The sequence below is a fragment of the Pipra filicauda genome, unplaced genomic scaffold (genome assembly GCF_003945595.2).
Source record: "Pipra filicauda isolate LSUMZ 115617 unplaced genomic scaffold, ASM394559v2 scaffold11_size5308982_pilon, whole genome shotgun sequence".
Classification (NCBI taxonomy): domain Eukaryota; kingdom Metazoa; phylum Chordata; class Aves; order Passeriformes; family Pipridae; genus Pipra; species Pipra filicauda.
In genome coordinates, this window is record NW_024103652.1 from 3826687 (window position 1) to 3842278 (window position 15592).

The 15592-nt window shown below is 40.9% G+C and overlaps 2 protein-coding genes across 4 annotated transcripts in view; one reads left to right on the top strand and one right to left on the bottom strand.

Annotated features, from left to right (window-relative positions):
* Window positions 1-384: 384 nt before the first annotated feature.
* PPP2R3C (protein phosphatase 2 regulatory subunit B''gamma) lies at window positions 385-15584 on the bottom strand. The gene is made up of 14 exons (XM_027726832.1): window positions 15320-15584; window positions 14829-14951; window positions 14041-14168; window positions 12812-12916; window positions 12112-12224; window positions 11215-11312; window positions 8800-8870; window positions 7942-8074; window positions 6735-6790; window positions 6586-6661; window positions 5818-5954; window positions 4053-4190; window positions 1483-1542; window positions 385-824 (listed from the first exon to the last, which is right to left on the bottom strand). The coding sequence occupies exons 1-14, from the start codon at window positions 15582-15584 to the stop codon at window positions 636-638; spliced, it is 1692 nt and encodes a 563-aa protein (XP_027582633.1). The 3' UTR covers window positions 385-635.
* Window positions 15177-15592, top strand: part of PRORP (protein only RNase P catalytic subunit) — a 47586-nt gene continuing 47170 nt past the window's right edge. The window contains exon 1 of one of the 3 annotated variants that reach the window (XM_039386646.1): window positions 15177-15291. The gene's annotated coding sequence lies outside the window, so the exon portion shown is untranslated. The remainder of the gene's footprint in view (window positions 15292-15592) is intronic. The other 2 variants (XM_039386645.1, XM_039386641.1) reach the window with 2 other exon arrangements.

Sequence of the window (15592 nt, forward strand, 5' to 3'; positions counted from 1 at the left end):
GCCTCAATACAGGTGTTTGGATTAGTTTTAACTAGGCCTAAAGCTACTGCAGTTTTATTTCTGTTAATAAACCTCTTAAAAGTCAGGTAACTATTCAGTCAGTTCAATGATTTATTTATCCTTTCTGTTAAGCCACTTAGAGCTGGATATGTATAGAAGAAAAAGGCCTAAATTATTATTCTCCTACTGAAGACTGCTTTCACAACAGAGTACTCAACAGTGCTGTCATTAGAGGAAGCCATACAGAATGCAGTGGGAGGCTTGGAATGGCTGAAGACACCAAGACACCAGTGCTGAAGACACCAAGAACCACATCCTTACTTTCAGGGTAATTCACACTTAGAATAGCATATTTAAAAAAGAATAGGGCCTATTACACATGAAAAAAGTCAAAAAATATTTATTTAAAAAAAAAGATAATTTTTGCCTCTTAACACTTGCTTTTTCTGGTTTCAGAAATTATTTCTGTGATTCCTGCGCGTACCGCATTTTACATCATACGTGGGGGCAAGGTGGGAAGGGGAGGGAAGTGAAATGGAAGAGGAATTGATTCAAGTAATGAATGTTTCCAGCTCCCAACAGTTGGGGCATTAGATTAAGATATCTCTATGGATACAGTCTGCTCCAGTTCGAAGTCACGCATCATCAACATCAGCAGTGTTGTCATTATCACTTGCCACAAGGACCTCTCTGTTCTCGTATGTCCAGAACCCATTCAGGTCAATTAGAATGCTGGTAACAGTGTCTCCTTGACTGCTATTGATCAAGTCTTGAAGGGAGATTTTGTAAGGGTCCTTAGGCTTCACCATATCAAAGATTTCATCCTATGAAAGAAAAGTCAAAATTGGGAGAAACCCCCCCCCCATATTAATGAGCAGAATAATGGCTATTTCATACTGTATGATCTTTGGGTAACTAGTGCCACCCACACCAATTTACAAAAAAGCAGCTAGTAAGTCCCAAAGCACTTATGATACAAAGCACACTAACTGGCTACAGTTAGGGGCAGTGTGCTCAGCTCCCACCTCTCAAATAAGAATTTTCCTTACTGAGGAGGCTTTGGCCTCAAAGTGGCAATAGGAAAAACTCTGTTCACTTGTATAAGCTAACTTTTGTAGAAGCTCTTGTACTTTTTTTTTAAGTACTAAAACTGCTAAATATAAAGTAGACAGTAATAAAGACAGTTTTATAAGCTGCTTTTTAAGTCACCAGTCTGCCCCCCCCACTCCCAAGGGATGATCCTGAACTGTAAAATGGACTTAGCAAGTTCCTTCAGGTGTGAGAAAAAGCAACATGTGTTTAACAAGTATCTTACAGAGCAACAGCTGAATAGAAAGACATTTTCAAACCTATGAGTAGGACAAGCCAGTTCATCTCTACTACTCTGCAAGTAGTTATACAAAACCTAGAAACTACGATGTAATTAAATTACAAAATGCTTATTCAAAGATTTCATGTAATACTTTATTCAGTAAAGCTAACCTTGACATCCTGAAAAGAAACTGGTTCTTGTCCATGAATTTTCATTTGTTCCTGAATAGCCTAGAAAAAAAAGAAGTTATGAATGGCTAGTGCAGTATATACTGACACTGTGTGAAAATTTTTAATGCTTCTGCATCTTAAGCTGTATTTCCCTGTAACAAAGCATTCATGGTACAGCTTGCAATCATTTTTCTTCCATAGGTAAGGCAGGGGTGAGTTAAGGCATTATCAATGATACACATCTCAGGTTCACACTTCTTAATGTGTATGATAAGAATCCCACTTTCATTATGACCAGCGTTTAAGCACTCTGCAAATGGGAAATTCAGACACTTGAATATTATCCCTCAACACTCAAAACTTCAGGTACTAATACACCCTAACCAGAAGGTTACATTTTCTGACAAAGTATGAAATACAGGGTAGGAAAAGAGAGAAGGGAAAAGACCAATCAGCAGAAAGACAAATTAATTCTTTTAATGTGGTACTATTTAAACACCTGCATCACCAAACCTATGTCTTCAAGGAACAACTGTAAACAAAAACGCTTCACTAGCACAAGGGGCGCAGCCTTGTCAGCATAGTTGTATCAGCACAGCCTCTGCAGGTGCTGACCTGTTCACACACAACACTAACAGGAAAGCAACTATTCAGAGCCAAAAGGAACTGTTCTGATTTCAAGGAAAACTTACAACATTCCATGTCCAAAACTTGAAAGGAGAGACACATTTTGGAGTACGATCAAGTATCTGCTGTAGTGAAGGAGCTTTTTCAATAACTAAGCCATAGAGTAGTATGTAACTGAAGACATGCACAAAACCAGCTACGCCACCATAACTAATGCAAAATTACCTTGTTAAATTGCTGTCATATTAGAATCACTTATGTACTATGACAACACTAAAGTTCATGTTTTTGTAAAATGTAAACCTGTAAATTAACAGCCTTTATTAAAATGAGAGACAGTTGATATGGCCCCTGGCCTCCCTGAATCCTATATCCACATGAACGGAACCGGAGCAAGCGCTGGGAAAACAGTGAGCAGTAAAAGCAGGGAGGGAAGACAAGTCATTGCCTTGTTTCCCTAGGATGCTTAGTATTGCCAAGCCATCATCTGACAGCTGCCCATGAAGCATGTAAGGCAGCTACAACTACTAAACGAAGTTCATGATGAAGTTCAAAAGGCACCCACAGAACTCCTGCCTGGTCCTGCAGCAGAATGACTCCATGCAGCAGAATGCTCCTTGGGCCAGCTGGCTGGAGCAGCTTGGAAGGAAAGGTGCTGGAGGTCTCGGTCCACAGGAAGTTGAATAGGAATTTGCAGGGTGACCTTGTAGTGATGAAGGCAGATAAATACTGGGCTGCATTAGTACAAGCACACCTAGCAGGTTCAGGGAAATGATTGTTCCTCCTGACAACATTTGGCACAGTACTCCAAATTCAGCCTCACAGCTCTGGGCTCCCCTTTATGAGACACTGACAACCCAGTGGGAACCTAGTATAGGGCTATCAGCATGCTTTGGGGGCTACAGCACAGCCAAGAGGAGAGGTTTGAGATGGGGATTAATTCCCCTGAAGAGCAGGTGAGGAAAATCTAATTACTACCTTCAACTACCTAGCAGGTGGTTAGAGACAACATAGCAAGACTGTCTTGGAGACACACAGTGAAAGGGTGAGAGGCAGTGCACACTGACTGCAGCAAGAGGCAGTCCAACTAGACAAAAGTGGGAGGGGTAAGGGGAAAACTCTTCTCAGCCAGGGTAGTCAAAAACCAGAATGCACTGACTACCCAAACAGGTTACAGAGTCTCCCTCTCTGGAGAGATTCAAAATTTGCCTGGGCAAGGCTCTGAGCAACTCAACCTAGCGATGAAGCTGGGCCTGCTCTGAGCAGACGGAGCAGGTGACCTCCAAAGGTCCATTCCACATAATTTATTAGGTGGTTCCAAGGCACTAAAAGAAAAAAAGTTGGCTTTTGTTTTTCCTTTTTTTGTCTATTTGGTTTGTTGGGGGTTTTTTTGTGTGGGGCTGGGGTGGGTGGTGTTTGTTTGCTAAACAAAACAAAACTTTCCTATAAAATCGATTTAAAATCAATTCTGGAAACAACAGGTAAAAATGCAGAAGCTTTTTGCAAGCAATACAGTGAATGAAAAATCCCCCAGCTGTACTGGTCCATCACTGCATTTCATTATTTTCGTTTCTTCTACTGAATTTTAGGATTACAGTGGAAATTAAAACCAATGGCAATAACCAATTAGAACCGTCATAAAAGATTTTAATAGGTAATTATTAGGCAATTTTAGGACAATTTCAATTAAAAAACAAACCCAAATCAATAGAAAATACTTTTCCTAACCGAAATCAGTTAATTTCAACTGCAGATAAACTGCTAAAAATACCTTTTGAAATCTTTCCAATTTTTTTTTTTTAATTTTAAATCTTAAAAGTCATTACTAGCCTCCCTGTGGCTATTGGTAATTTAAAGTGATTTCCTGCAGATCTGCATGCAGAAGTACATAGGCTATAACACTATAAACACAGAAAATGGCCTACTTGTATAAAGAGACTTACCCTAAAGAAATAGTTAAGGGAAAAGACATTCAGGTGTCCTTTGTTCTCTATATCAAGCAGTTTGAAAACATATTGCAGAGCTGCAGGCTCCTTTCTGTTTTCTAATGCAAGCACAAAGTCCAGGTAGGTTTTATAGTCCTAGAAGTAGATACAATCATGTTTATTACAGTCTTCTTTCTAAATTGATTTTGCAAGCAGGAACTCTATAATTGGCAGCTATTTCATTGTAGGGGGCCCAGTCTATTTTCTGAAAAAGACAACATGAAATAGAAAATGGCTGCCACCACTAATGTGAACAGAAAAGTCAGTTTTTAATGACTGATGATGATAGGAAATCCTGTTATTTTAGAAGCAAAATAGGATTCCAAGCATAAATCGAAATTAAACATGCTATAGATACACTTTTAGACAATGTTTAATATATCTCTAGACTGCTGAACATACCCAACTAGTGAAGAAAAACCATATAAAAGGTTTTAATTACAAATTAAATGTGTGGTGGCAGTAAGCCTACTGTTACCCAACAGTGAACTATATGGCCAATTAAGTATATAATCCTTAGACCAGAGTTGGTGGTTTGGCAAATCACATGGTATAAAAACATAAGTAAACATTACAAATAAGTATCCCACTTTTCTTTTTCATTAGTACTGATTCTTGGTTTCCCAATGAAGATAAAGTTGTGACAAGGACAGAAATCCTTCAGTATATAACAGCCCTGTTCACCTTAACACCAGAGGGTTGTGCTGCCATTCAGAGGGAGTTTGACAGGCTGGAAACAGGGGCTAACAGGAGCCTCATCAAGCTCAACAGAGCAACACACATGCAAAATCCTGCATTCGGGGAGGAATAACCCCATGTACCTGTACGTGCTGGGGGCTGACTAGTCAGAAAGCAGCTTTGCAACAGGCCCTTGCAGTAAAGGGTGCTGACAGCATCCTCAGCTGCATTAGGAAAAAACTTTGCTAGCAAGATGAGGAGGGTGATCCTTCTCTACTCAGCACTGCTTAGACTACATATGAGCACTGGTCCTGCTCTGGTCTCTCCCATACAAGAGAGAGATGAACCTACTGTTACAAGTCCAGAAAAGGGCAATTAAGAGATCCCTAATGACCTCAATGATTATGTTTCTACTAAACAACTGCTACGGTGGCAGAAGGGCTGTATATAGAATTTGTAATTTATTGCTTTACATTTCAGTCATCTGAATGCAAACAACAATTAAGTTGTTTTAAGGCTGAACATTAAGTAAAGCTTTAAAAAAATATAGATAAGAAGGTGTTATTTTAACTCTAAGTTAGAATTCTCATTTTTCACAGCTACGGAAAGCTTACAATGAAAAACACTGTTGTCTCCATGAAGAAGTGGACAGGTTAGCTCACTTGCACTAGTTTCAGGTGTGCCACTTGTCTTTGGTTCTTTTTAAAGAATCGTGTAACTAAAAAGCACTCCTACAGCTATACTTTTTTTCAACATGCACTTTTGTTACTGAATCTACAAGAGACTTTATCCTAAGATGTCTTGATTCTGTATCATCTCTGCTTTTTGAAACAAGCAACTTACCTTTAAGTCACACTGCACTCACCTTGCTGTTAAGAAAATTAATTTTCTAATATGCTGCGTGGTCATTTGTGTGCACAATGATAAACCAAAGTTCTTTTACCTCAAGCTATGCTTTATTTCCAAAGATACTGATTGTTAGACATTTCCCAACTCAACAAGCCAAAGCTTTCATGTTGTGAACAAAGTGAAAATATGTGATTACCATTTCACCATCATAAGTTAAGCATTCCTGAAAGACACGATCCAAAAATATGTTGGTCAGAGTCCCTGTTCCATATCGGGACAGTTCTTCTTTGCTGAGCATGCCATTGTGATCTTTATCAAGGTTTAAGTACTGACCTAGGGAGGAGATATTGAGAGCAAACCATAATATACCTCTATCAACAAAGAACTGTTTCAACGGAGAAAGAAAAGTTATCATTTCAACAGTTATTTAATTTCCATAATAAAATTAATGCAGCTAAGTGGGAATATGCTAGATTCACAATAATATTCATAAAGCATCACAAATGAGCATAGATTATGGCAGGAGAGGAAGTGTGATTCCCATAATGAGGTGTTAGTAGTTCTAATCTAGGTAATAGCTGGGTATACAGAAAAAAGAGCAGAAGGCTAAGAGCATATTACTTTAAACAGAGTATATTATTTTTAAGCATGAAAAAAGAGCTAAAGATGATGCAAAAGCATGAACAGAACAGTCAAAAGAGAAGGTTACAGAGGAATCTTGCATCTTGTGCAACAAGCACAAGGTGACATTATAAAACTGTGATAAAAAGCAATAGCGGAGAACTGAAACTGTGAACAAGGTCAGGAAGATACACTGAAAGGATGGCTACAGGATTTGAAAAGACAAGTTAGCACGAGGATTTAACATGACAAAAACAGAGGAAAAAAATAACACTTATAATGTGAGTAAGTCATACAAGGTAGAGAGGAGAGAAGAAAAGCATTCACATGTAAAGGAACCTACCATAAACTCTTAATGCAGAAGGAGCAGAAAACCAGTTTGTTTCCTGACTTTCTTTAGAGAGTTCTTCATCCCTTAACTAAGCGAAACATAAAGTTAGAATTCAGAAAGAGTAAATTAAAATACAATAGTATATGCTAAGAGATCTTTACCTCCAGTAAATCATCCAGGAAGCTGCAAGCTAAAATATCCTGTATCTTTATCTTCCCTGCAGCAAGAAAAGGAAAATACATTTTAATAGTTGCTCTGCCAACACATCCATTTGACTGTTCTCATTTAGGTGGTTCTACTTCAGAAAGAAGCATTCTGAGCAGAAAAAAATTACTTTTAAAAAAAAACAAAACTAAACAAAACTAACTTCTAACAGCACGGATAAGGCTCTAATTTAAGAGATAAAATAAAAATACCTTTTACAATGACTGAATAAAACTAGCCTGACACTGGCAGGAGTTACCCTGAAGCCTTAAAAGCCAGAAAACTAAATAAAAAATGTGTGTGTAAAACAATCAACTCAATGTGTAAAATAAAAAGCGTAAAGAACGCATGCTTAAAAAATTTGTTGAAATAATAAAGTATCTGAAGTGATGTGATATTTTTACATCTTCAGAAACTACAGATGTGACACAAAGCTAAGGTGACAGAATGCACTTCCGCTGGTGAAGCTCTGACTGGCGCACTGACACTGAGCTGAGTAAAATAATGGCACTATAACTTCCCACACACCCTCTCTACATGTTTGTAATCACTTCTGCCAGAGGCTACTGCCCACACAATTCTGATGTTTACAAGTGGCACAGCTAGATCTTGAAAACACCTGCAGTTTGTGACTTAAATCAAGAGCACAGGAAAAAACTGTTCTCCAAGGGAGCTACATCTGTTACAAGGAGTAGCAGCCTTAACTGCAAACCTTTTCTAGTGGGTCTACATGGTGCACACAAATTTAATCACAGGAGAAGCACATCGCTACGACCATTCTAGAGCATTTCCACAGCTCTGTGGATGTTCTGGCAAGCAGTTGTCTGTTTCTGGCTGTGTTTTCTATTCACCCTGAAGACTTACAAAATTAGCTACTGCTGATGGTGCATTATAATGAAAAAACATCTTATTTATCAGTTTATATAAGATACCCATCAGTTGTGGTATTATAGAGTTATCTCACAGAAATTCATTTGCTGTAAAAGCAGATTATTAGACCCACAATAAAGACTCATGGTCTTCAGTGCAGATTAATCTTCAAATGCTGAACAAAAGCCTACAAGGACAAGTACGCTTTACTTTGAAAACACAAGTAGCTTTAGTGGAAACATTTTACAAGTGAAAATCTCTGGCATATTTAGAATTTTGAAAATATGGACCTACCTGTTCTGAGAGGATCCAGAAAGAAGAAGAACTTTCTAACCGCTGTGCAGACATAGAAGGAGTAAAAAGATTTTTCTAAGCCATCCAGTTGTGGCAAAGTAGGGATTAGCTCCAAAATATAGTTTTCTAAATCCTGCAGAATTAAGAAAGAAAAGTTTTAAACACTACTATTGTCGCATGCTTGCTGCATCCCACCGTGACTTTCAAGTACGCTTTGTTAAAAATATAATCCTGTAACAATGCAGGAAAGAGCATGAAAGCAGGTAAAAAAGCTTTTGTCTCTGTGAAGGAAACCCCAGATCATATATGTGCACATGTGATTCCATTACTGAAACAATCTACTAATAAAGCAGAATTTACAAAGGACATGATATTTACATGTAAATATAAATGCATTCACTGTACCTTTTTCAAATATGAATGCATAACTCCTAATTGGATTATTCCATTGCTGAATATTCTTTGATACTTTTTTTTAAAGTAGAGTGGTAACTAAGGCATTTTTATTTACTTTCTAATATTAATTCCTGTTAGGAGAATAATTCACTGAAGAATGAATAATTTGTGATTTTTACTACATCCTGCTAAATCTAGTGAAGTGCTAATGACATGTAACCTTAGTCTCATGAAACTACAGTCTCCTTTTACAGACAATTACCCATATGCTAAAAAGGCTAGCAGCACTGTCACCACCAAATCTCTAGAATACATGAATTGTTATTTATCCAAACAAATGTGCCCGCCCCAAATCTACATTATGATACTTTTACGAGACAAGACAAGAACAAAATTGGACTCTTTCTGATGCTCTGTCATTTGATTAAAAAGAGACATGAAATTAATCAAGAATTTACTCACTGATTCTCTGAGGTAGCCTTGTCCTGCCACATCATATAAACTGAGACCTATTCTTGTCTGATGAAGCCATACTGTGAACCAGAAAACAGAATTAAAATGTGAGAAATCCATGGGGCTTTTCAGTTCTCACCAAAATTTGAAGTTGTTCTAGAGGCCATAAGGCACAGTCAGATATTAAGTGCCTCTTCCCATTTCTCTGAGATTTAAGCAAAGCCATGTCATGTACTGCTTAGAAACACTGTTTCAGTCTTTAATTTTGTAAGAGTCACTGGTAATATACGGTACGCTGTGGTCAAGACTGCATTATAACAACTAGATGCGAAAAATGGCAGAGCAGACAACACATTTTCTTTCTTATATCATTTAATGGCTTGGATTGGAAGGGACCTTAAAGATTCATCCAATTCCAACACTCCCCTACCCCCCCCATAGGCAGAGATGCCACCCACTACATCAGGTTCCTCAAAGCTCCATCCAACCTGGCCTTGAACACTTCAGGGAGAGTGTATCCACAACCTCTCTGGACAACCTGTTCCAGTGCCTCACCACCCTCTGAGTAAAGAATTTCTTGCTAACATCTAATCAAATGCCTCCTCTTTTAATTTAGAACTGCTCCCCCTTGTCCTATCACTATCTGCGCACGTAAGAAGTCACTATCCCTCTCTTTCACATGGTCCCTTTAAGTACTGAAAGGCCACAATGAGGGTTCCCCAGAGCTTTCCCTTCTCCAGGCTGAACAACCCTAACTCTGTCTCAGACTATCATCACAGAAAAGATTAATGTCCTTCTTGTGCTGACTCCGGGTGGGGTCTCATGAGTCTCAGAGGTGAGGGGGAGAATCACCTCCCCTAACCTGCTGGCCATGCTGTTTTTGATGCAGCCCGGGATACGGTTGGCCTTCTGGGCTGCAAGCACACATTGTTGGCTACATGAAATTATACGGATTCATTCTCTCCACTGACTTAGAGACATGTAGCAGTGCATTTTCACTGCATTGAACAGCTGTACAATGTCATATACAGACTGCTACAACCCTCTGTATAGCACAAGACACTGCAGCTACAGCCAAAGGTCCTGCCCTCACTTCTGGTTTACAAGAAGAGAATTAGAATAGCACAAGCATCTCTTTTGCAATGAGAAGACACATTAATTGTACAGTCTACAGGACAATGGCCTTGAAGCCATTGTTAAAATACTGTAACAGTGATGAAGTATAGATTAGGCATAAAAACTATTATTCACATACTCAATGTTAAAATTAACTACCATTTTATGAAGAAACCATTCAAAAATTCCTCTTATGCAATACAAGCTGTCCTTCATAACATTCATCTCTTCCAGGTAAGTGTTTCTCAAGGTGGCCTAAGTGTCCCTCAGAGATGGCAGAGGTTATGCAGTGAGGCTGCTTCTTTGTTGGTTAAATTTAAAGGTAAGTGCATCACCGATCATGAAGTGATTTGGTGATGGTGGCTTTTTTTTTGTTTGTTTAGAAAAAGGTAACACCATAAATACACAAGACTTGAAACTTCTGGGTGAAACAAAGCTCTGAAAGAACCTCTGTTGCGTCCAGCCAGGAAGGCCTTTTTGAAATGCACACAATTTTCACAGACTTCTTCACAAGTCTCCTATCCTGCAGCTTTGGGTTTGTTGTTGGAAATGGGTCTATTCCTCCTTTCTTGCATACTGTGCACATCTGCACGCCATGTTTCCTGCTCAACACATCTCTCATCCCTTGCACTAGAAGATTTTAAGTTAAGCAGGCTGAGCTGCTCCAAGAAAGGTGTTGTTCTCCTCTCCCAAAGGCTCTAGCAGATCTAAGAACACAGGAGCCAGGGCAAAAGACAATGAGACAACCTTCCTTTCTGCTAGCCAGCCTAATGTTTTTAAACAAGATCTAATAAAGATTTAAAACGCATTTTTCAGCCCAAGTGGTTAATTACAATAAAAAATAGCTGAATATACAGTAAGGCTACAGTGACAAGCAGAGAAACGTACTGACATATTTGACAAACGCAGTTAGACAACATAGACAATACCACTCTGCAGAAGGAAAAACAACAAACAAAGCTATCTGCCTGATCACAGTGGTTAGGATCACACTTGCCATGGAACTTTATTGTTTTGCACTTCACAGTATTGCCTGAATAAAGGAAATCAGAGTAACAATATATATAATAAACAGCAATATATATAATAAACAGATCAAGGATACCTCTGGCTGGAGAGAAGTGGATTTCAGAGGTAGGGTGGATTCCCACCTCCTAGTAACCAGAAAAAAAAATCACAAGCCTCCAAGAAAACAACATTTGCAGTTAAGGGCTAGATCTCACTGCTGTTGAAGAGAACATCAAGTAATTAATAAAACCAAAAATAGCCCTAAAACAACTTCTCTTTAACACAGAAGTATCGACTAACCTTTTCGCATGACATAATTGAAAAACTGCATGATAGATATCCTCCCATAAGGATCATTATGAAGTAATTTAGCAAAGATCTTCGCTGTGAAAAACTGCCTGTAAAACATAAACACAAAGCTACTTCTATGCATCTGATTACACTGCACTGACAGATCCAGTTACAGTATTTGAAATTTGCAGATACTGTAAAATAACGTTTTAACAACACATAATGTGCTAACATTACACTCATCAAGTGGGATCCTACCAAGTAACAATGGTAAACTCATTAAAAAGCAGCTGCCTTTGCTGCTCATGACTCTTCAGCGATGTGGGAGTTTTGGGAGCCTTTAGTCAACTTAATTTCTCTTTAGTACAGTATGTTTGGTCGCTTCCAATCTTCTACAACATGCACAGAAATGGAACTGCTAGTACTGACAACTAATCTGCTTTTGCCCAAAACTGAATCACAAAGCTATGTGCACAACAGCCACCTCCAGGAGGAGCATAAAGAAGTAACATTCACTGTATGCCGTACACAGAACATCTGGCAGGAAATTCTGCATCAGAAGATAGGGAAGGTTAGGCAATATCTCTGGAGATGTAATTTCCAGTTCAAATACAAAATGTGCGGTATACTGACCACTAACATCATAAAAATACCAATGCTGATAAAAATTTCTTCTTGAAAAGGACGCAGCACTGCTTTTCCAGGTATCTCTATCAATGATAAAGTTCCCTCAGTGATGCAGAGCACTACACTGTTACAAGGATGTAAAGCAACTAGTTCATCGGTAACTACATGGACATGATTTTATCTCACCATTAAACTGTTTCCATCTATTTTAGCAACCAAAACTTAGAGCAGCACTTAGGTTTAGCCAAAGTGAGCATATACAAGTGAAGAAAGCCTTACTTGCATTTTGGTCCAGCTTTTTCACCAACTTTCAGGAAGTTCTCATAATTGATCATTGCTTCTTCCCCAATCATTGGTGATGTCTGATGTTTGTCCAGTAGAAACCATAGGTTCTTAAAAGGTATTTACATTTGGTTAAGAAGATATCTTTCTAGAGATGTGATTGTGCTTAAGATAAAGTGTTTAAGAAACTCAGCAAAAATGTGGGTTTGATGTAAGGTTCTCTCAGTTAATGAGTACACATCGTCGGTTCAGCCAGAAAAGAAAGTGCTACTTCCACTGCCTTAAACTGGTGTTAAACACATGCACACTCTCACCCACTAGGATTTCTAGGGTCGTGCCTCTTTTGTCTTTGCAGTTCAGCAAAATCAACCATCTTTGGAGTCTCTCTCAGTGATACATAAACAGAACTTATTTCATCATCTAGGCCCACTTTTGCATTCATTACGCTGGAAACCCAGAAGCCATTAATTTAGTCCTCATATATGTCATAACGAGGCAGCTTTACACCAACACTACCAGCCCAAGTGTCAGCAGCACTTCAGCTTTAGCTCATACTTCACGACCACTCACTGTGCCCAAATAGAAAGCACCTTACCACAAGATTCTGTGCACAAACAGGAGATAATCAAACTCTGACAGGAGATAATCAAAATTGTTTCAGAAGCCATCACAAGACATACAGAAAATATTTTCATACCTGCAGCTCTTCATTATCCAACAGCTCTCTACTCTTCCTTTGCAGAAAGACAGCCCTAGATTCTTCTCTTAATTTCTGAAGCAAGACTTCATCTTCAGCTGGCAGCTAGAAACATTGTGGCATTTTAATTTTCTGCACCATTCAAAAACTACAAAGCATGTACTCTTAGGTAGTCCTGAGTCATACACTCTGATGAAGCTGTTTACTTGACAGAAAATAGCCAGTCAACCACTGTTTAGTATGTTGCGTGGTACCTGCTTCTGCTACAGGGAATACTTGCATACTGTCTCAAACCATTTCAATACTAACGTATCTATTTAAAGCAGGATATCTTTAACATAAGGGATGGAGATGTACCTCATACCTGATAACCTCCCCAATAAGCACTTTCCCATGGTTGCAAGGTACCAGGGCTCACACATAAATGACATTTACCATTGTGTTTTTGCTCGGGAGAGAGTAGCGCTTTCTATTTTTTGTAGGCATGACTCTCAAAAGTGTGAATGTCTACTAGACTTGTTATGGCCAACAAATAAAATGGAAGAACACCTAGTGTGAAAGTTCTGCCAGCATTCATGTGCCAAACTGTACAGCACTATTGGAACTCAGAGAGCTGCTTATGTATTCATCAATTGAAACATAGGTACTTGAGAACCTAACTGGCAGAAATGCAAGATCCTAAGGAATATGTGACCATGAGAGGTTAGACAGCAGTTGAGCAGTCAAGTTGACAAGTACCAGCAATATCCAGATTTCAAACTTGTGCTCCCATCCCAATCTGATTCATCTCATATCTAAGTTACTGGACCAAACATTTCTGCTGGGTGATGCAAGCAACAGATCTATGTTCAGTCTCCAAGACCAAGGACCCACTGTTTCCATGAAGCAGCATCCCATCGAGTCTAAACAGGAACCAGAAGATACGTATTTACAACACCAGTATGTCAAAATTTAGTTAAAACAGGAAGTGTCTCTGAAAGAGGACTTCCTATCTTTAGCAAGCAGCCTGATGAGCAAACTATTTCATGGACTTTGATGAGATTTAGTAATTATTTAAAACTGCAGAAATTGACAACTGTACAAAACGAAAAATTATGCTAAGCAATTCACATCACTCAGATTTCAATCTACTTTAGCTTCTGAAGCTGCAGGGTCTCTTTGAAGGAGCAAAACTTTCTTTATAATGCAAAACAGCCTCTTGTTAAAGTTTATCTGGATACTGCACTTACCCTGTAGTAAAATCGTGGGATGTTTGTATATGATGTATTGCCACTTGTTTTTCCTCCTTTCCATTCCATGTAATACTTTGTGAACAATTCCATTTCTTCATCTTTTAGTTCTTGTTCACTCTTTTTGGCTGATTGACACAGAAAAGAATTTTCACACTGTACTTCAGAGCTCTAATGTAACCAGGCGCTTGAAAAACAGAGTTAACACTGAGGCTTATACAGCTGTGCTGTTGACTAACACAAATATTAGGCGGAAATTAACGGAGCACAGGCCTATTACATAAATTATATAAGAATGTGCCACACGTATATGTTTTGAGTAAGATATGCAATTGTAGCAGATACACGGGGATGACTGACAGAGCAGCAGCGTTCCTGTTTCACAGGGGCAGCGTTGTTTACGGTGCTGCTTACTGCGAGCAGCAGCATCAATCGCCTTTCCTGCTGCCAGGTCGGGGATGTCCCTCCCCACCCGCACGAGCTCTGTGCGCTCGCTCGCGAATAGAGCGTTCCCAGCCAAGGATGCCGCGGGGGCACGTCCTGGACAGAGCAGCTCCCGTGGCTCGTCACCCCGCCCCTGCTGTCCCTGACCCCAAAACAGGGCCGTCTGCTTCTCCGCAGGGAGGCTCCAGGAGCCGCCCGGCCCCCGCGGGAGCCCGGACAGGCGAACCACGGCAGCACCAGACAGGCCGACGCTCGCCCCGCCGGCCCCCCCCGCCCCCCATTCGGGTGCCCCGGGGCGCTCTCCCGACGCTCCCCGGCCCGCTCCGCGCTCCCGGGGCACTCACGCGCGCGGCGCGCGGCCAGGCGGCCCCGCAGCCTCCGCTCCCACTCCATGGCCCCGCGCGACCGCCCGGCCGCCTCCGCGCGCGTGCGCACCGACGCGCCGCTACCCCTCGGAGCTTCGTGCCCTCATCCAATATGGCGGCTCAGCCCCTCCGCTCCTCCCCCCGCCCGCCCCAGCGGGGCGCGCGGTGAGATGCGATTGGCTCCGCGCGCGGGCGCGCGTCCCAGGCGCCGCGTGCCCCGCTCCGCCCCGCCGCGCAGCGCGCGCCGGCAGCAGAGTCAGGTGGGCCCGACCCGGGGGGGGGGGGGAAGGAAAGGGAAAGAAAGAAGGAGAAAGGGAAAGGGAAAGACTTCCCGTATCGAGGGCCGCGCCGCTGTGCGCACCGGGAGCTGTAGCGTTGGGCGGCGCGGACGGGCCGTGCCCGCGGGGTACCGAGTGAGCCGCAGCAGCCGCCGGACCCTCCGGTATTTACCTTTACAGCCCAACACATACCAGGGATTGCAGTGTAGCTACCGCCCGTGGCGGTGGTCTGCCCCTTTGGCAGCGGCGGTACCAAGGATTTGGGATTGAGGAAACCAGTGAAACGGAAGTTTGCCACAATTTGAAAATTACGAGGGAAGCAATGTGGGAATTGCGTGCTGGGGCTGCCCGAGGGATCGGGGGTGGGATTCCTCACTTGAAATCGTTGAGGTACCTTGAGCTTCGTGTTTGCTGTCATGCAAATGTAAATACGACAGGAAAGAACAGAGCAGGTCATGATGTCCT